This window comes from Rhinolophus hipposideros, assembly GCF_964194185.1.
Source record: "Rhinolophus hipposideros genome assembly, chromosome: 3".
Lineage (NCBI taxonomy): Eukaryota > Metazoa > Chordata > Mammalia > Chiroptera > Rhinolophidae > Rhinolophus > Rhinolophus hipposideros.
In genome coordinates this window covers 88,891,775-88,914,921 of record NC_138049.1, presented here as the reverse complement: position 1 = coordinate 88,914,921, position 23,147 = coordinate 88,891,775, and the positions used below count along the sequence as shown (strand labels likewise).

Genomic DNA, 23,147 nt, shown 5'->3' with positions numbered 1-23,147 from the left:
AATAGTGTCTTAAAACAACACACACATTATCTCATAGTTCTGGAGGTTAGAATTCCTAAATTGGTTTCACTGAGCTAAAATCAAGGTATCAGCAGGGCAGCTTCCTTCTGTAGGCTCTAAGAGGAAAATACATTTCCTTGCCTTTTTCATCTTCCAGTGACCCCCGTATTCCTAGGCTGTGGCCTGTGGGCTGGCTCCATCTTCAAAGTGCATCACTCCTACCTCTCCTTCCTTCAACACATCATCCTCTGACTGACTTCCCCTGTATCCCCTCTGGTAAGGACCAATGTGAATACATTGGGTCTAACTAGATAATCCAGGATAATCTCCCCATTTCAAGGTCTTGAATGACAACTCCAAAGTCCCTTTTGCCAAATTAAGTAATTTTCATGGGTCCCAGGAATTGGGACTTGAACATATTAGAGGCCATTTTTGAACCTATCACAATTGCTTTGTTGAATATGCAGTGTTGAGAAAATTGACTAGCCATTTGGCTAAACAAACAAACAAACAAATAAATAAATAAATGAGAAAAAATTAGTTAAATGAGAGGAAAAGATACACTATATCAAAATTAATTCTGCATGGATTCAAGTAGGGGTTGGCAAACTTTTTCTGTAAATAGGAAATAGTTTTGGGTTTACAAGGCAGGTGGTTTCTGTTGCAACTATTTAACTCTGCCAAGTCCATATAAAGTAGCCATAGATAATACAATAGATAATACCTAAACAAATGATCATTACTATGCTTCAATAATTTTGTTTACAAAAATGGGCAATGGGCTAGATTTGGCCCATGGGCCATAGTTTGCTGACCCTGGATTAAAAACATAAATGTGAAATTAAAAAAAGAGAAAGAAAAATAATAAAAGTACCAGGAAACAAATGGGTAAATTTTTACATAGTTTTTGTATAGGAAAAAGTTTTCTAAATGTAAAATCAAAGGCAGAAACCATAAAGAAAAATATTTGTATATTTTCCATCATAGAGATCAGAAAATGTCATAAAAATATGGACAGTAAATAGAAAACTGGGAAAGAAACAGGCTCTTTGTACCCCATTACGAGGAGCCATAAAGAATAAAGCCCCATTTGGGATCCCAAAATAACCTAAAAAAAAATTAAAATTGAGAACACTGTTCCAGAAACCTGTAAAGAGTATCTTCTCTTTGTCTTTCTGCCACAAGTGAACACTAGCTGCATGTACACAAAATAGAAGCCCATGTGAGTATTAAACCTACGAAGACAATGAAATGAATATTAGTTATTTCCCCTTCTGGGCCCCATTCTCATCATCTATAAGATGAAAGTAATAATACCAGTCTTTCCTACTTTATAGAGTTATTGTGAATTAAATGAGAGGAAAGAATGGGAAGCAGTTTTGAAAATTATAAAGTGCCAAGATCTAAGTAAAATCCAATTTTAACAAATACTGACTATAATACCCAATTCAATGATACACTTTTTCTATGACCAGGCTGAAAGCAATACTATTAATAGTATTGCTTTGATGATATATGTGGAAGAATTCTCTTTGAAGGAAAAATCACAAACTTCTGCCTATGTAGCATTCCACTTATTTAACAAAGTTGAATTTTTTTCAGTACTCAACATATAAAAAATATAGTACCTAGACTACATTAACCATTTTATAAACTGAAAAAGGTTATTGAGATCTGGAACATCGTCTGGAAGGGAGTAGAAAACAAGGCAGGAGGTATAGGTAGGGACCTACTTTAGACAGGGCGTTATAATCATGTTAGCAATGTTGGACTTTATCCAATGGGAAGCCACTGAAGAGGTTGAGCAGAATAAGATGGACAAATCTGTGTTTTTAAAAGATTACCTTGGCTCCAGGGTAAATAATGAATTGGGGAGGAACAAAAGTGGCAACCAAAAGATAAAAAGAAAACTTAAAATAGTCCAAGCACAAGTTGATGGCATCATGAACCAAAGTGACAATAATGGAGGTGGAGAGAAGTAAATGGGCTCATCATGTGTTGTCCAAGAATTCAAATCAAGACTTGGTGATGGACACATGTCCGTCGATCACCAAGTCTTGATTTGAATTCTTGGACAACACATGATGAGCCCATTTACTTCTCTCCACCTCCATTATTGTCACTTTGGTTCATGATGCCATCAACTTGTGTAAAAATAAAATAAAATAAAATAAAACTATAAAAAAATAAAATTAAAAAAAAAAAGACTTGGTGATGGACACATTTCAGGGAACAATAGAGAAGGGAATATCAAAAAGGACAATCAAGTTTCTGGCGACAGATTTACTGGAAAAAAAATGTACACCATCTCATCCTTAGAATAATAATGAGGCAGCTTCATCAAATCAAAATTATAGGCATATAATAATAACATGCCAATAACTAACATTTATTGAGTACTTGCTCCATGCCTGTCATTGTGTATTAAATGCTTTACAGGTTTATGTTATTTAAAACACATAACAATTCCATAAGAAATGTTTTGGAATCAGCTCCATTTTATAGACATGGAAACTGAAACACTGAGGAGTTGAGTTTTTCAAGGTCCATCAGCTACTGAGCAGTAGAAATGGTATTTGGACCTAAGCAGCCAACTTCCTCTAATGCTCAACCAGAGGAAGATGAGTGAGTGCTCCATGACTGAGCAAGGGCAAACTCATCTGAAAAGACACAGAATGTGAGCCAAGAGCCTCCTGTTCTAGCAGGAGAAAGTAAACTATAGAAATCCTGAGAGGAAGAGATGAATCTTGGAGCCAGTTATTCCCCCTTGGGAAGCTTTGTGTCAAAACAAGAGACTTGCTATCTTAATGGGTTATGTATCCAAGATATGATACAGAGTCAGTTACAGAAAATAAGATTCACTTTAGTGACTGGGATGGTTCATTTTTATGTGTCAACTTCACTGGGTTACAGGGTACCCAGACATTAGCCAAACATTATTCTGGGTATGTCTGTGAGGGTGTTTCTGGATGAGATTAACATTTGAATCCATATGGTGAGTAAAGAAAATTGCCCTTCCTAGGGTGGGTAGCCCTCATGCAATCCACTGAAGACCGGAAAAGTACAAAAACCTGAGTCTGTGGGAACGCCTGCCTGAACCACCTCCTTGGTCATAGCAGCAGGCTCAGTGATGAGCTTTATTACTCAAACAGGGCCAAAGTTAATCCTGAGGCTTTGGGTCAAGCTTTTCATTTAGTTATTCACACAACATATTTTTTTTTTTCCATGATCAAGTGGGATTTATTCAAAAGATGCAAGAATGATTCAACATCTGCAAATCAATCAATGTGACAAACCACATTAACAAAATAAAGGACAAAAATTATATCTCAATAGATGCAGAAAAAACATTTGACAAACTTCAACATGAATTATGATAAAAACTCTCAAAAAATTGTTTTCAGTATTGGGTCATATTAATAAAGCTTCTATGAACATTCATGTACATTCCTTTGTACGAACATGTGCTTTCAGTTCTCTTGGTTAAATACTTAGGAAAGCAATGACTGGGTAATGTGGCACGTATGTTATTAACTTTTTAACTGTTTCCCAAAGTAGTTGTACCATTTTACAGTCTCACCTATGTTTATTGCAGCACTATACACAATAGCCAAGACATGTAAACAACCAAAATGCCCATTGGTAGATGACTGGATTAAGAAACTGTGGTACATTTATCCAATGGAGTATTACGCAGCCACAAAGAAGAAAAAAAAATCTTACCATTTGCAACAACATGGATGGACCTAGAGAACATTATGTTAAGTGAAATACGTCAGACAGAGAAAGACAAATACCATATGATCTCACTTATATGTGGAATCTAAAGAAGAGAATACGTGAAAGAACTAATCAGAAACAGTTTCGGAGACATAGAGGAAAAACTGAGGTTGCTAGATGGGGGGTGGGGATAAGGGGCAAGATGAGGGGATTAGGAAACAGTCAGTAACCACAAGATGGCCACAGGGTTATGAAAGTTAATTTGGGGAATGTAATCAATAATGTTGGAAAGATTTTGTAGGGTATCCGATGGACACTTGTCTCATTAGGGAGACCACCTCAGGGATGATGTAGATGCCTGATCACAAAACAAATATTTCTCAGAAGTCTGCTATGAGTCCAGACATGGTTGAAGGAAACAGGGAAATGGAAAAAACAGGAAAATCCCCACCCTCATGATGTCTACATTCTACTGGAGGAGACACTAGAATATGTACAATAAATACGATAAGTAAGCTGTATATAATATGTTAGTGTTAAAGGTTAAGGGGGATAAAACGAAGAAGGGATATAAAATGTTAATGGAGGGAATGTTGAAATTTTCTCAGGGATCAAATAGACATTGGAAAAGAGACTCTTTCATCTGGAGCCTCAGGGACCATTTCTGCCTCCATGAGACAAGAGCTTAATTGAAAATGAAGCCATTTCTTTGTGACTTCTTACTGAAAGCAACAAAAAAACAAAGACAAACAAAAACTCATAGACACGAACAATAGTTTAGTGGTTACCAAAGGGTAAGGGGTTAAATGGGAGGTAGAAAAGGGTAAAGGGTGTCAAACATATGGTGCCAGAAATAGACTTGATTTTGAGTGGTGAACACACAATGTAACATACCGATGATATATTATAGAATTGTATACTTGAAACGTATATGACTTTTTTAAAGTAATGTCACCCCAATAAATTTAATAAAATTAAGAAAAGAAAAGAAAAGAAAAGAAAAGAAAAGAAAAGAAAAGAAAAGAAAAGAAAAGAAAAGAAAAGAAAAGAAAAGAAAAGAAAAGAAAAGAAGCCAAGTGAAGGGAAAGTAGAACCAGGAGTTGCAGAAAAACAAAGTCCTAATAACTTCATCGGAGAACCTGCACTCAGCTGTACCTAAAGTTTTTTCAGTTATAGGAGGCAATAAATGACCTTATTTTTTGTTTGAATTGGATTTTCTGTCACTTGCAACCCAAAAAGACCTGATGAATACCAACACTTTCAGGTATATATAGAAACTTAAAGTATCTTACAATGTGTTTCTAAGTGTGGTTCCTGCTGTACTTGGATTATTGAATAGCTAGAACTTATTTCTAATTAGCAGCACACATTTACATATAAATACCCCAAATCTTAAAGACCTTAAAAACAGCATGTTCACTTTAACGTGTTTAAACAAGTTCCTTAAAGTGTGGTTTATACTCTTAATTTAAGGAACCCTTTCTTATAGATTGTTCCAAAATCACTTTTGTCCAGATTAAGCCACACAAATTCTAAGTTATTATATTTCAGTTAAATATCAATGAGATTTTACCAGATATGTTTCTTTCATTGTTCATAGAATAAAGGTATTTTAGACTTTTTTAAAGGTATTAGACAGAACAGACAGAATTTCCACCTTATTTTTTGTTGGTAGTGTTGGTTATATTTGGGGGACATGTAGTTAAGGACTGATTCTCATCTGCTCAGAACTGAGAACCATTCTTCCAGTCTCCAGCCATCTTACCCTGTTGGGAGGTCCAAGTACGAGAGAACCATGCTCACTAGTGTTAACTTGTTTGTTCAATTATGAATTGCCACAACGTACCAGCTGACCAGAAACATTGTATTAAGATAACAGAACCCAATGAATTGGTTTTGAATTTTCCCTATCCTTCTACTTCCATTCCTCCCCTCAATTTGATCTTACTTCCTTCCCATCCCTAAATCAAGATAAAATCAAATAAGCACAGAAAAATATACACGAACAGAACAAACAAACAAAATCAAAAGCTGCTCTTCCTTTCAACGCAATGTCTCTTTGGAGCACCCTGTAGCAAATTGTAAAGCAGGACTTCTTCCCTGAAACCAACCAAGAGGACACAAGCAGGAGACAAAGAGATGATAAGCATCCCACACTGTAAGTGAGCCATGAACAGGTGGGAAGGAGACATTTCCTTGGGGCTTATTAAAAGAAGCCTAATCAACTCTGTCATCTGAGTCATCAACTCTGTCATCTGAGTCATCCCAAGACAGCTCCCACCTCAGGCTATATGAGAGAATCTCCCTCAGCAACAGAGAGTAGATTCAAAGAGATTCTCAGAGATAGGGGTGAGTCATCAGCCTAGGTGACATAGCCATGGCCTTTTCTTCTCCCTTCCCCCAGAGAGAGGTCTGAGGGTACTTCTTTCCTATTCCGCAAAGAAAAAGGTCTTCAAAAGTACCAATCACAGAGTCACTTGCAAGAAGGGGAGATTGGCTTCTTTCTCCCATGTTGCATATCTGCATATGAAAAATATTTGCCAGGCTTCCCATGACTATATGAGCAGGGGAAAGGTGGTAGATGAGGGTAAACAGGGTCAAATATATGGTGATAGAAGGAGAACTGACTCTGGGTGGTGAACACACAATAGGACATATAGACAATGTATTACTGAAAACCTATGTAATTTTACACTTAAAACCTATGTAATTTTTTACACTAAAAACCTATGTAATTTTACTAACCATTGTCACCACAATACATTTTAATTAAAAACAAAGAAACAAAGAGAAAGCAAGCCAGAGAAAGGGCTGGTGAGTAGAATATCTTTGAGGTGGAAAGATTTGTAAGTTTCCTGTGGATCAAGTGAATTCTGGGGAAGGCAGGTTGGCTTCCTGGTACTCCACCCAATATGGACCCCATGGTGGAACCTAAGAAGATTACTAACCCAGGTGGAGCTTCCACACTGGGGAACAGTGGGAAGGTCCCCTACAGGGCTCCAATGATGTCATGCGGCACTCTTCAGAGAAAGAATCAACAAGTCAGCCAGTATTATCCTAAGAAGAAGTGACACACAGCACAGTATACAAATGTACAGTTCAATAAAAAGCTTGTTAACCTTTTTGCCTCACCTCTTTTACCTGTGCCAACACTGAGAGAATGTAAAATAAAAGGATGGGAGGAAGAGTGAAGGAGCAGGCCATAACCCTGCCACTCCAAGTGCCTCAGGCTGGAGCCCAATGGGGAGGAAGGAAGGAAACGTTAAATGAGTAAAAGACTGAATTTTAAACTAGATGAATTTTAATATCATCTGGCCTTTTTAATATCTAACATCCACTAGGAAGCTATGGTGCCCAACATATTATTAAAGGACAGGGCAAAAAAATCAGAATATGGATCAAGACAGTGATTAGAGAAAAATAAAGTCTGTTCTAAGTCAGATATCCACCTAGAAAGTTTGACTCTTTCAAACATCCCTAAAAATGTACCTCTTCCATTTGCATAGCCCTGTGACTATTTCACATACCACACCAGCTCAAGTTTCCTATGATATTCCAGGAAATATTTTGAGGCAAAAAGTTTGAGGGGAAGGAAAAGAACCTCTTCAATACTGAGGAAATCCAAGATCGCTGGAAAGGAAAAAAGAAAAACCGTAGCACATACTAGAGAAATTAGATTCCATAAGACCCTGGGATAAATAGAGTTTGTAAGTTCTGGGTAATATTAGGGACATCCAATCAGAGTAAAAGCTTTCAAATGTTTTGTTTTTGTTTTGTTTTTTCCTCTTCTGCTACTTGATGGGACCTTTCTACATTCTGAGTTCTGTGCCAGAAATTTAATAGGCATTTTTGTTTGCCGGATTTCACAGATCTGTTTTATTCAGCCTACATGCAGCCTAAATGACAAGTGATTTCAACTTTACACATTGAGTCTATACAACACTAAAATTGTACTAGTATATTTGAATATTTCTGCCTATAGGTTTTAGTCACCTTGGGATCTCAGGGATTAAACTAGAACTCAAAAGTCTAAGATTTTAGTTTAACTAGCTTAGAGGACACCTATAGTTTTGTCTGCCCATCTACACCCCTTTATTAGAATGGCTACCATCCTTTCTTTTGGTAAAGAGCTCCCCCAAACAAACACCCATGCAAACACACAAACATATACAAGCCCATCACACCTCCACCCTGACCTCCATGGTAAATGTAAAGCTGTACCTTCTCACTTCCTGGCCTTCTCTCCCTGGCCTTGAGGGTTGGCAAAGTGACTTGAACTGGGACAATCACACTGTCACACCTCTCTCCCTGGGCACCAAGTATAGTCCTAAGCCTAGTAGGTAAATCAAGCTGGACTTTGTGAGGTCTTCCTTGGTTATTTTTGGAATTAACGGTAGAACACAGAGCTCTGTTTTATAGTTGTAGAAAATCAAAGTCCATGTGAAACCAGAAAATGCAGTGGCCATATGGAAGAAGCCATTAACGAGTAAGAATCAGTGTAGCCAACACATGCAGAGAGACCCAGAGGTAAGAGACTATGTCGTGATGGCATGTGGACCCCTGGAGGCAGTCATGCCCGAAGCCAGTTGCCTTTTGCCCATTCTGCAGTTTGAGCAAGAGCTCACAAATCTTTTATTTTGTCTAAGTTTGTTTGCACTTGGTTTCTGTCCCTTAAAAATCAAATGATTTAAGGGTAGTAAAGCCACATATAAAAATGCCATTCCACAGCTATGGTTTATACTTCAATCCAAAAAAATGAGAGACAGAAGGAAAGGAAGATTCATGGTCTAGAAGATACAGAGAATGAGCAGGGGTCAGAGATGTTATTGATGTAAAGGAAACTGGACTGAAATGATTGATCAGGTGACAAAAGAGCAGAAATCTGAAAACATATTGTCAGATAGAGAGGAACTGTTATGAGATGAAAATGGGCTCTGGAAATTTTCATCCCACATCAAAGGAGAGACGATAGGAAACGTCCCCAAGCTCTCTCTCTCAGGGAAATAAGGAATCCTACAAAGAGAGGCCCTCAATTCTTCACTGCATCTTACATACTGCAGTTAAAAGGATGAGCTAGTAGAGTTGTTTTTAATCATAATTTTAGCAATGGAACTCTTCCTTCTAATGAAATATTACATTGAACACAAATATAGAATAGTGATAAAAGCAATAAATCAGTTACTTGAGCAATTTAAACTTTTGTTGTTTGACCCCCAAATGCTTCAGTGTTTGTGGAACCCCTGAAGCTCCTGGAAACATCTGGATTTTGTGGAGCACAGTGTGGAAACCACTGACCAAGAACAGCCCCCCTACATGCATGACTACTCCATGTAAATGACACCGTGCTTCAAGACAGCCCAGTACCTGTTAACAACTAAAATAACTGTGTCCATGTACAGTACTTATAAAAAGCGTAGAATTTGAATAGATACTTCACACTTTTAGAAGGACGACAAGGCATTTTTTTATGTTTTTATTGAATCTGTAACTATTTTACTATAGTTGTTCAAGAGTTACGAGAATAAGAAATTTATATCGATAATAATATGAGTACATACTGGAGTATTGAGTAGCGCTGCAATAAAAATAAAACTGGGGGCATGCAAGAATACGTTACTGGGGAGCATCTACATTAATCCTGTTTATAAACAGTGAGCCAGAACATTCAACTTCAGGAGACATGCCTCCAGGGGCATCTTGGGAAGAGGAGTGAGAAGGGGAATGAGGCAGTTGAAATAAGTGGATTTCTTTACCCCATTTTGTTATAGTGTAATTCTGCATAAGATTATGTTTGGAAAACAGAAGTTTGAGTACTACAGAGCTAGATTATTTCTAAGAATTTCAGCTTTAGTAACTAAAACCCATATATTTTCACTGACAATGGTAATTACTGGTAGCTGTGGAGCTTCTACCTTCCCCACTCTCCTTGACATCTCACTGTCTTTAGTGTGTGTTATGTGAGGTTTTATGTGTGTCCATGTGTATTAGTCAGAGTTTCCCCAGAGAAACAGAACCAACAGGAGACACATACATATATATATATATGTACACATATATGTATATGTACATATAGATAGATAGATAGATAGATAGATAGATAGATAGATAGATAGATAGATAGATAGATAGATAGATATGACAGAGAGAGACAGAGAGAGACAAAGATTTAATTGAGGGATTGGCTCACACAATTGTGGGGGTACAAGTATAAAATCTGTAGGATAGTCCAGCAGACTGAAAACCCAGGGAAGAGCCAATGTTGTAGTTCAAATCTGAAGGCTATCTCCAACAAGGCATATTTAAACGTGCTTCTTAGACTCCTTTTTTCATTTATTCCTATCAAATTATTCTGCTCATAACAATTACACTAGTGTTTTCCTGAAACATGCCCCCACATACTAGCTTTTCTCAGAAACTTCCATTTATATGTCATGCCCGTATCTCGTAATTTCTTGAAAAGGACAAAGACAGAAGTCCATTCAAGGCCGTGAGACGGCTTTTTCTCCTAAGAAACTGTCAGCCAAATTTCTCAGGGAGGAACTAGAAATGAAGTGAGAGACATTGATAAATTTCCCTGCTGAACAATCAATAAAAGCTCCATCGTCCTATTCAGACTCCCACTGTGGAAGCAAGGGCCGTAATTACATTGTCAAAAATTCAACTTGCCCAGGCTGACAGCGACCCCGTTGAAAAGTGACATGTGATTGGCACTCGATTTGGGGTGGTGAACCTGGATTGGCAGACAGAGTAGGGAAAGCAAAAGGCAAGAGTGAAATTTCCTTATTGACTACAAGTACCCAAACCCCAGGCTGCCCCTCTGGAGGGGTCCTGTGGCCCTTTAGTCCTATTAACAATCAAAGTGAGCAGCTGACAGAACTTACCATCTGAACTCCACCAGAGATTCAGAACAAGCCCTGCCCCAATCCACTCCCAAACCCAAAGACATGTGGGTGTGTGTTCACACAAGGGGAAGGTATAGGACTATGTAGGGGTGGGTGCGCATGCATTAGTTTCCCTACATTAAAAAAAAAAAACATGAAATGTGCTTTCAACTCCATCTTTCCTCATGACAGCTGAACAGCAAAGCCTGTTTGCTTAGCAATTTTAATCTATGATAAAAATCAGCCATAACAGAAGGGTTACAAGGGGCAGCGATGAAGAATGGGAAGGGAGGGAGAAAGTGGGGAAAGCTATATTACGGACATGCAGACCCATTCCTGTGTCTCTCTATGACCCGAGCTGGACTTAAATCAGCATCAGTCAGTCCTCTTACTGTTGTATATTAGAAATAAAATGGCTACAACAGGCTTCATTTGCTGGGCAGTGCTCTGCTTCTGGCTACCCTGGGGTGCATGAAAATGATTTCCAAGAAGGCTTTATTATAACCATGCCTAGGATTGGAAGGTATTCACTGCTGGAAAGAAGCTGCACCACAAGAGATTCAAATCAAAAGGTGTTCACTGAGTTATGGGAACAGAACAGAAGATGTCTGGGAATGTTGCTTCCACATGATCTGCAAAGCTAAAATCTCTCTCTTGCAATGACAAAAAGAAGTAGACAAGAAAATTAATAAGGAGAAAAACCTCTAGGCAGAGCTGGTCCCATGCCAAATTTTGAAATAGAAACCCCTCCTCCTAAAAGAAAATGAGAACATTGGCATTGGGTACTCAGTGCTTCGGGAGGAAAACAGGATATAATCAAAATAGCCATAACTAACACTGCTTGCGTGTTACCATGTACCAGCTACTTTGGAGCAGTTCACGAGCAGGAAGTCTGTGTGGTGGAGACTGCGTTTTCCTGGTTTTATAGAGATGCATTTGCCCAAAGTCATAGCTGATAAGCTGCAGAACTGCACTGATTTGTGATTCCTGAACTGTTAACCACTAAAAACAGCATTGCTCTAAGTGTAGTCCACGGCTACCTGCATCAAATCACATGAGGATCCCACTGAAATGCATATTCTTGGGTTTACGTCAGGCCCATCGAGTCAAAGTCTGGGGGTGAGGCTCAGAAATCTGCATTTTTAGGTCTCCTTTAGAAGAGTCTCCTATGCACTAAAGTTGGTGAACCTCCTCACTACAGCAGCCTGGAAGCTGAGTGAACACTGGGTCATTAGGGACATGCTGGGTGCAAAACAGTGAATCAAGTTGCTCCCTATTTTGCATACTTGACAGTAAAAGAAAATGAGTTTTTCCCTAAAGCCCCAATGTCACCACACTACCACCTCTGGCCCTGGGAGAAGGCCAGCAAAATTATGTAATGATTTTAACCATGCTATACCACCATGCTGGAGGGAAAATCAGTTTGAGACCTCAGGTGGTGAGGGAGTGAGGTGAAGAGGGACAATTGATGAGCCGCAGGCTGTGACTGGATTCTCTGATAGAGACTGCAGGAAGGGAGTCCCTCTCACCCAGGGGCTAAGCATTTTTCCGTATACATTACCTTCAAATGAGTGAGATGGAGCAGCACCATGTCAGGGAGGAAAATTGCTTGATTTGGCCTGCGTTCAATGTGCAAGCTCTATGGTTGAGGAGAGATCCTTGTCACTCCTATATTGGCAGGGATTTGGAGTAATGGTGAAAACAGTTGTTGATGACAACCTAACCTTGGGAATACAGGGAAAGAAAGGAGGAGGAGGAAGAGGAGGAGGAGGAGGGAGAAGGAGAAAGAGAAGGAGGGGAGGGGATTTGGGAGAGGAGGAAAAGGAGGTGGGGGAGAAGATGGAACTACGGGGAGCAGAGGTATCTGCCTCTCAATATCTGTAACATCACAGGGCAAAAGTAGCAACATTATTTTTATTTCAGAACTCTCAAAACACATTAAAAAGCATGCACTTTGCTTCAATTGCCCCACATTGATTGTAATCAATGATATGTGGAATTTCCTTAACTTGATCTCTGTTAAGACAAACACAAAGTCTTAGGAACACAGGGTGTATTTAAAATACAGGCACAAAAAGGGTTATTTATGAACATTTTCACCAATGGTTCTTGATTAGAATGTGAGAATGAGAAGGAATTGGAATAAAAGAAGTAGGAGAGTTTTCATTCTTCTCCATTTGAATTTCCATTCCTAGCAAGAGTTTTGCCATCTGAATCATATAGGACAGTGACTCCCAAACCTGAGGATCCCTATTAAAGATTCAGGGTCCTTCAGATGGTCCATGGGCTGGCGGAAACATTGATCTGTGCCTTCTTGTGCTCCAGCTATGTTTTTCAGGGATAAACAACAAAACTTTGGGTTGGTAGCCTAGGTAGCTGTCGGACTAAAGCAAACATTTGAGGACTGTGGCTGATGTGTGACTAGATAGAAGATCCCCATAGATCATGGGCCATAAGATTAATGTAAGTGCTTGCTGATGAAGATAAGAGAAAAAAAAATCCTCTTTAGAAGTAAAATGTAAGAATATCGTAGGCATTTTGAATTTTTGTCCAGATAATTATGGGTTTTTTAAAGCTTATAAAATTTACCTGCAGTCCTAGCACTCTGGCTGGTCCACAGTCAACACTTAATACTTAACAAAAAGATCTCACTTCCTCTCAAAGGAAGCCAAAAAAAGGCAGAATGCCTTTTAGAAGACAATGATTGAGGCCCAGAGTTTGTAATAGAGACTTGATGGAACAAAATGGCAGACTCCTCAGCATTGCTATACGCCCATGTCTAGAATTATTATTCTTTGACAGGTAGTGTGATTTTATTTTGTTATGCCAATATAGAAATGCCAATGCAGAGAAAATCATGTTTTCTGGAGATTGGGCCACTACCTGAAACAGTATCTTTGATTTGCTTTGGCTCATGCTATGTAACCCAAAGTATATAACTATCCACTGAAATAAACTTAAAGCTCATCATTTTATAATTACCTTTTCCAGGTGATGTTAAGCATGTTGCTGACACAGTTAGTGATTTCCTGAATCTCCAGGAAAATAAAAATATCCATTTTTCAAAGTGGGATTAGATAATCAGAAGACAAATAAAATTGGAGCAGAAACACAACGTAGCCTAATCCCTGTTTTCACCCAGAAATCTATAAACACCTGACCCATCTGAACCAGGAATCTAAGAGGAACTCCAACTGAACTCTGTTCACAAGAGGGGAATACAGCCCCAACAACAACAAAATGAAGATGTCTCTACTTGGTTTGTGATGCCATCCGTGAATACAGCCATCAGTATATGCTAAGTAATTGTATCAGTAGGTTTTTACTACATTATGCTGCAATTACAAACACAAATCTCAGTGGCTTAAGACAACCAGTGTTTATTCCTCACTCACACACAGAAGAGTAGTAGGTCAACTGCAGCTGTGCCCCAGTTGTCATTATTTGGGTTCTCAAGCTGAGGGAGCAGCCCTATCTGGGACAGACTATTGTCAAACAAAGAGAAAAAGGCCAAAGCATTGCAATGGCTCTTAAAACTTCTACTGGCTATTCAGTATATCATTTCCACTCACATTCTACTGACAAATGCAAGTTCATGACCCACTCTCAGAGGGAAAGGGAAGTGTGGTCCACCCCCAGCCAGGAACTAAAAGCCACCCGAAAGTGCACAGAGGTGTATAATCCTCTTACAGGAAGGGGAGCAAATAATTGAGAACTATAGAGTACACAGTCACAGAAATCATAACAATAAGTACTCCTTATTTAAGGAAATAGTGCCCACACTCTACTTAACATTGTTGCCTCAGCAACTAACAGCCAGAGATTTTTAAGTAGTTTTATCATTTTCCTCACTGCCTGCCCATTGGCTTGACATAACCCTATCTCATCTCCTCTAGTCAGTTGCCCCACTCACCATGCACAGAAAGAGTTCCATTCCTCACAGCCAGGAACTTGACACCATAAGGAAAAAATGGGGTAGAATAGGAACTCCCGTGGAGTGTGATCTCAGCTTTGCCTTGGAAGGGCTTTTCCTCGGATCCAATCCAGAGCTCTCCGCCATCAGAAACAAGGATGGAGTGTGCCCTGAGCTTGATGGGTCCTGGATCCATGAAAATCAGCTTGCCTCCTAATGGCCAAAAAGAAGATTATCAGTCCTTGGGAAAATAAGTTTCACCTCCTTCTGACAGTTCCAGGGAATTTTGGGCTATTTTATCTTGCCCTCTCTTTTAGAAGCACAACAGAGTAGATCAAACATCCAGGAGCAGAAGCACTATATGATCAAGCCAGCTTAGGTTAGTTATTACTATTCACTGCTGCTTTTTTTATATTTTTAATAACAATAACCTAAATGTCCAGCAATTTAGGACTGGTTAAATAAGTCATGAGTTGACCATTTCTATTGTTTAGCAGCAAATAAAAGCAGCATATAAAAATTAAGCTTTAAAAAATAATGGGAAACAAATGAACAGGAAATAGAAATAGAAGAAAATGTGCCAAAATTATGAGTATAAGAATTATGGTTAAAGGAAGTGTAATTATGACATTTGTAGCATTTTAGCTGACCAACATCCATTATACTTTTCTTTTGATACTGGACTCTAATTTCCTTAAGGAATTGCTCTGCTCCATTAAATAGAGTTGAGTGGGACTGTCAGTCATGGTGTTCTATCCTACCAAAGCCTGAGTCATTTACCCAGACTTCAAAAGGAAATCTGCAGCAAAAGGGAACAGAAAACTGGAAATGTTTAGATCTCAGTAATTCTTGTGCTGGTACCGTAATGAGCCTAAAAAGAGTTCCTGTTTCTGAGACACCCTTCCTTCCTGGCAAGACCCTCCAAAATGCCCTGATTGTTATTATTTCTACATCTAATTTTCCACACTTTCCATCAATTCTGAAAACTACCCAATACCTTACCAATATATATCCTTTATTTGTTTTTTTGTGTTATTTGCTGTGTTTCTTAATTCGCTTCCCCTTTTCTGTCCAAATCCCCATCCCCTCCCCTCTGACAACCATCAGTTTGCTGTATCCATGAGTTTGTTATATTTTGTTTGTTCATTTGTTTTGTTTTGTTTTTAAATTCCACATGTAAGTGAAATCATAGGTATTTCTCTTTTTTAAAAGAAAGTTGGTTTCTTTTATTTGCAATCAAATAACTTTAATAGAGATACTATTATTATTTTGTTCTAATATTCAAATTTTCTGTAGTATTGGAATATTATTTTACATTAAATTCATTTTATATTGTGAGAATAAATATTTAAAATGTTAAAAATATATTTTCATTATTTTAATGTTTTTGTTTAAAAGGATTGGAAGATTTGTGTTTTATGTATAATCTTCTCAATATTAACAAAATAATTAAAGCATCCCATATAAATAATCACTTTAACCTGAATGAGCTATTAAATCTATCTACCTCCTTTAAGTGATGTGCAAAAGCACTGGACTAGACTCTTCTATCCTATAATAAAGGGGTCAGAGGATTTCCAGTCAAGATGACAGTATAGGTAAACACTGTGCTTGCATTCTCTCACTACCACATCAAAATTACAACTGAACTACAAAACAACCATCATTGAGAATCACCTGAAGTCTAGCTGAACCAAAGGCCTACAGCTAAGGACATACAGAAGAAGCCACAGTGAGACTGGTAGGAGGGACGGAGACACAGATAGGGCTGCCCCCACACCTGCATGTGTCATTAAAAATCAGGAGGGATATCTCCACTGTGAAGGTCCCCCCCACACCAGGAGAAGCAAGGGGTCTCAGACCCACACCAGGCTCCCCAGCCCAGGGTTCAAGTGCCGGGGGGAGAAGTGCCCATAACTTCTGGTTGTGAAAACCAATGGAGATTGTGGCTGAATGAGATGGAGGGCAGCTGCAGGCACTCCTCTTAAAGGGCCCGTGCACAGATTTACTCATTGATGGACTCGCTTGCTCTAAGCTCCAGTGCTGCAGCAACAGCTAGAAAGTTTCCAGGGATATATGAAGAGTTACTAAGTTCTCTGGCTTCAGACTGAGGGCTGGAAAGGCAGCTTTCTCCAGGACTGAGGAGCTATGGAAACCATGGTTTCTTTTTTAAGCCCTGTTTCTTCCTGGTTTGCAAACACAGGCAGTCACCATTCTGAGTTTCCATCACCCTGGCTAACATCATTTGCTCACCCTACCCTGGTGATTCTGAGACCTCACACCATTTTTCAGGCACACCCAAGCTTCTTCCAGTGGCTCTGTCTAAATGGACTACCTTGGCTCATGCCGCACTGTCCCAAAATCTCTCAAAGATTCACAATATCCAAACAAGCAGCATCTGGCTTCCCTGTGTGTTGTACCTCTGGTTGAGCAGCCCTACAGCCAGCACTAGCAACAGCCAGTCTTGGTTCATGGCTTGGTCTCCTGAGGCACCTGCAAGCACAGTGCAGGTGACGGCCATCCCCAGATTGCTTTATAGCTCATTCCAGGTAGCCCCAGGCAGTGCACAGGCTGCAGCTGAAACTTGCCTGCAGTGGGTCCCTTCCCAGGGGGCCCCAAGGCTGGCATGCCCAGTGGTCAGCTTTGGACCAAGCCAGAGCAGGACCCAGCCACCTCTAAGAATGAAAATACCCAAAGGGCAAATTGGACAGGCACCAGATCCCTGCTAAAGTGAATTCCAATTTGTAGGGTCAGCCCCTGCACCACAGTTCCTCCACTGTAGAGACAGCCAGTCCTCACAACCAATCAGCCCAAGGGTCAATCCTTCCCTCTGTCATGCAAATAGCAACTAAGGCTCAACTACAACAGGAGAGGACACACAACACACAAAGGGACACATCTGGAGCACCAGGCTCCAGTAATCAGGGAGACTGCAACCCTGGGACCCACAGGACACCTACTATATAACGCCACTCTACTAAGACCAGAAGACATAGCAGACCTACCAATACATAGAAACAAACATAGGGAGACAGCCAAAATGGGGAGAAAAAGAAACATGTCCCAAATAAATGAACAAAACAACACTCCAGAAAAAGAACTTAAGAAAATGGAGACAGGCAACCTGCCAGATGCAGAGTTTCAAACAATGGTTCTAAGGATGCCCAATGATCTCAGGGAGAACTTCAACAGAGATAAGAAACATAAAAATGAGGATAGAAAACATAAAAAAGAACCAGTTAGAAATAAAGAATACAATGACTGAAAGGAAGAATACATTAGGGGGAATCAACAGATTAGATGAAGCAGAGGATCGAATTAGCAATTCAGAAGACAAAGTAACAGAAAACACCAATCAGAATAGCAAAAAAAAAAAAATAATAATCCCCCCAAATGAGGACAGTTTAGGGGACCTCTGGGACATGAATCATGCCAATATTCATATCATAGGGGTTACCAGCAAAAGAAAAAGAAATTGAAAACATATTTGAAAAAATAATGACAGAAAATTTCCCTAACCTGGTGAAGAAAGTGAATATCCAAGCCCAGGAAGCACAGAGAGTCCCAAACAAGATGAACCCAAAGAGGTCCACACGAAGACACATCATAATTAAAATGCCAAAGGCTAAAGACAAAGACAGAATCTTAAAAGCAGCAAGAGAAAAGCACTTAGTTATCTACAAGGAAGCTTCCATAAAGCTATCTGTTGATTTCTCAACAGAAACTTTGCAGGTCAGAAGGGATTGGCACCAAATGTTGAATGTGATGAGAAGCAAGGACTTCCGACAAAGATTACTCTGCTCAGCAAAGTTATCATTTAGAATCAAAGGACAGATAAAGAGCTTCCCAGACAAGAAAAAGCTAAAGGAGTTCATCACCACCAACCAGTATTACAAGGAATCTTAGAGGGACTTGAGACCAAACAAAATAACAACCAAAAAAAAGATAAAAAATTATGAATAATAAAATGCAATCACTACATATCTATCAACAATTACTTTCAATGTAAATGGATTAAATGCTCCAATCAAAAGACATAGGGTGGATGAATGGATAAGAAACAAGACCCATACATATACTGCCTACAAGAGACTCACTTCAGATCAAAAGATTCACAGACGAAAATAAGGGGATGGAGAGAGATGTTTCAAGAACAACATCTTAAAACAACAACAACAAAAAGCTTGGGTAGTAATATTTATACCAGACAAAATAGACTTTAAAACAAAGGCTATCACAAGAGACAAAGAAGGACTCCATACTTCTACTTCAGGGTATTTATCTGAAGAAACCCAAAATGCTACTTTGAGGGGACGTGTGCATCCATATGTCCATTGTAGTATTATTTACAATAGCCAACATCTGAAGGCAACCTGAGTGTCCCCTAATGGATGAATGGATACAGAGGAGGTGGTACATATATACAATAGAGTATTAGTCAGACATAAAAAAGAAGGAAATCTCGCCATCTACAACAACATGGATGGACCTAGAGGATGTTGTGCTGAGTGTGTAAGTCAGAGAAACACAAATGACATACGATTTCACTTATAAGTGGAATCTAAAGAAAAAATACATAAACAAATGAAACAGAAACAAACTCATAGATACAGGGAACATTCTGATGGTTGCCAAATGGGAGGGGGATTGGGGACGGGTGAAAAAAGGGAAGGGATTAAGAAGTACAAATCGGTTGTTACACAGTAGTCATGGGGATGTAGGGTATAACATAAGGAATATAGTCAGTAATATTGTAATAACTATGTATGGTGTCAGATGGGTGCTATATTTGTCAGGGTGATAGGTAGGCAGGGCTTGGGGGTAGTCTGAAGAAGGTAAAGAGATTAAGAAATATAAATTGGTAGTTATAAAATAGTCATGGGGATGTAAAGCATAGGGAATATAGTCAGTAATATGGTAATAACTACCATGTGTTCCTGAAAATAACACGTAGCCGGACAATCAACTCTGATGTGTCTTTTGGAGCAAAAATTAATATAAGATCCAGTATTATATTATATTATATTACATTACATTACATTACATTACATTACATTACATTATATTATATTATATTATATTATATAGACCCAGTCTTATATTATATTAAAATTAGACCAGGTCATATATTAATTTTTGCTCCAAAAGACTCATTAGGGCTGATTGTCTGGCTAGGTCTTATTTTCGGAGAAACAAGGTAGGTATAGTACAAAGTGAATGCAGACTAGTCAGGGGGATTACTTCTTAAATTATAAAATGTCTAACCAATATGTTGTACACCTGAAATTAATATAAAATAATATTGAATGTCAACTCTAATTGAAAAATTTTAAAAGTTGAAGGGGAATAAGAGTTTCAAATTCCCAGGCATAAAACAAATAAGTCTTGGGGATATAATATACATAGGAAATATAGTCAATAATATAGTGATAGCATGGTACAGTGTCAGGTGCTTGCTGGACTTATCATGTTGATCACTTCTTTAGGTATATACATGTTGAATAACTATGGTGTACACCTGAAACTGATATAATAATGTGTTAGCTATATTTTAATAAAATTATTCATAAAAAGAAGAGGTAGTACATATATTCACTGGAATATGATTCAGCCATAAAAAGGAATGAAATCTTGCCATTTGCGTCAACATGGATGGACTTACAGGATAGTCTTTATTCTCAATGTCTGGTACAGTGACTGATAGGTCACTTAATTTTTGAGTAAATTATTACAACTGTCCTAGAAAATCTGATTTAAGTACCTCAATTTATTTCCGTATGGACACACAGTCTCCCTCTCTCACACCCATTTTCTCAGAAAGGATATTATTACATTCAATTTATTAGTCCATACATTGTGTCAATGAGCTAAAAGTAGGCAAAGGAGAGGGCCAGGTGTCAGAAATGTCTCCAAAGGCAGATTCAACTGTAATAAGGAAGGCCTTGGTGAGGGGCCATGAAAAACAGACTCTACTCTTTTAGATCTGCTAAATTTAGTCTTAAATAAAATGCCAAATTATTGAGTTGGATTGTTGCTGTTTTCCAGAAATCACAACTGGAAGTACTTAAACATATCCTGGAGGAATGAGAGGGAGAGATGAATAAGGCTAAGATGACTCCAATCATTTTTGTTTACCGCCATTAGTGCAAAGATAGTGATCAATAAATATTTGACCCAATAGTCAAATATGGAGGCCCCTTCTTCCCTGTCTGTCTACATTTCTCTTCAGCTTCCTTGGCCGTCTTCACCAAGACCTTCTAGCCTTCAATCCTAAAGCCCAATCCAACACCATCAGTACCTGGCTCAGAATATTTAATTGGATTTGACCTCCTTTCCGCCACAATTTAGAACACACCACATGTAGGTACCCAATTTCTCTGTCTGTAAAATGTGCATGGTAAAAGTTTTTCCTTCAGAGAATTATGTTGAGATTTCTTGAAATTATGCTTGTAGGTCCCTGGTCTCAGTTCTGACATATTAGACACTTAATGCAATGGTGTCTGCTGCATCATCACACTCATCTTATTTCCCCCATTATTGCTATTACTCTTCTATTTCCAGTTGTTTCATCACTTTAGCACTACTAGAGAACATCCTTCCAACATTGGCAGTTCTGACTCTTCTTTTGAAATATGGCATATAGAGCATTGCCTAAGGGAAACTATCCAAAAAAACAAGAAACTATCCTTTGGTGACTTACAGGCTTGATGCTAGAGTGGTACCACACTGCTTAGTGGACTTCTAAAGGATCTACTAGGAATTTTGACTTTAATTTTCCCTTCCATTGTCATTGCAATGACAATGATAATCATTGGAAAGGTAATAATGATAATTATTGCTGGATGAATCCTGCTGTGAACAAAGGGGAAAAATGTGACCTGTGGTATACGTCACATTCTTAGGTTTACTAAAACTTTTTTCACTCACAGCCACATGTGATTAATGTCCCAACTAATTCTCGTCAAATCCATGGTCAATCCATGACCATGGATTTGCATGGCAGCATTCCTCCATTATAGTCAGGAAACCTGCACTGACCTTGATGAGCAACTGGTACAGGCTGGAATCATCAAGGTTCCTGTCTTGACTCTGCTATTGGCCTGTGACTAACCCTCAGTAAGTCCCATATCATTGCTGGGCCTCAGATTACTCATTTCCCAAATCTGTCCTACTCAGTGGAGGAAGAACCTTGTGTCCACCAAAGCTCCTGCTAGTTCTGGAATATCTACGTCTTTAAGAATACAGTCAGGTGTGCATTTAACACTGATAGAGACACGGAACACATGTTTTCCTGACCAGCTATGCTGCCGTGAAATTTTTTTCTGAATTTTTTTTGAAATTTTGAAATTTTTTAAAATTTTGCTTGAAAAAGGTACTACTCGTGCATGCACAGTCAGAAATTCAAATAAGACTACAGGAAAAACAAGGCGGCTAACATTTATTAATTACCTATCGTGCACCAAAATATTTAGATATGTTGTCTGAAATGGCCCTCAAAACAAGGCTATGAGGTTGACATCACTCTCCATATTTCATAAAGCAGAGATGGGGCTACAAACGGCTAATTCTTCTTTCAGACCAGAACAGGCAGAAGAAGCTTCAGAACCCAAGACCACCTGACAGAAAAACTCATATCCCATTCACTTCCACAAAGCTTCCCAGGTTTTTATCAATTAGGTCTGTTATTATAGTTACACTTAAGGAACAAACGTGTGTTAACCTGAGTAAATTTGCCTATGGCTTGTTTACACATGATTTATTTGAGTTTTGTTAATGTTAATATACTTCGCCTAATTCTAAAATGAATTTGAGACAGATTACAAGGATTATTGGGTAAATATGTAGACCTGGGCTTTGTCCCATGTACCATCAAGCAAAATATTAAATACACTGAAACAAATTGATAGAAATTTTTAAATGTCATTTACTGACAGGAACTAATTATGACATTAATGAAGGGAGAAAAACTCAGCCCAAAGAAAATGAATGATTTGTGTTGGCAACAGTACCATAAACAGGACTAATTAATTAACATGATATTCATTATTCTCTGCTAAAAAGCATTCCTCCTCACTTTATCAGTGGCAAATATAAGAAAATCGAGGTAAATTAAGGAAAGACTTTGATAAGGAATTCAGCTACTTTTGATTAAAATAATTATAAGTGATAACCAACAGGAAAGCTTCTTGAATGAAAGAATATAAAGATTATATTTAATCGAGCTCTGTACCAAGGCCCCAAGTGTTTCATCCTCATACTTTATTAGCTTAAAACAAATATACAGTAGGCTACTTTAAAGGAGAGTTACTTGAATATGGGAGGGCAGTGGGAGGATTTTATTTCTCCAATTTATAGAGCTCGACCCCATTTCTGAAAGCTGAAATAAAGAGCAGGGCTGAAATCAGCCTTAAATTGTTTGTTAAGATTGTTCATGAAAGCTGAGTATGTCCCAAAAGTGACCTTGGTAATTTTATAAAAATCAATCAACCATCATTATTGTTACTTCCCTTCAAAAATAAATAAATTAACACAACTTTTTACATGTAATCACTTCTCTCCATTCAAGATCTCTTTCATTTCTTTTAAAGGGAAGTAAAAGAGACTTTTAGCAGCTAGCTAATGTTTGCAAAGTA

At 38.4% G+C, this 23,147-nt stretch overlaps 1 protein-coding gene across 1 annotated transcript in view; it reads right to left on the bottom strand.

The window, feature by feature from the left end:
• Positions 1-23,147, bottom strand: part of PKHD1 (PKHD1 ciliary IPT domain containing fibrocystin/polyductin) — a 442,189-nt gene that overhangs the window by 282,179 nt on the left and 136,863 nt on the right. Inside the window, exon 37 of the mRNA XM_081044785.1 lies at positions 14,515-14,727. Within this exon, the coding sequence (XP_080900911.1) occupies positions 14,515-14,727 (213 nt within the window). The remainder of the gene's footprint in view (positions 1-14,514; positions 14,728-23,147) is intronic.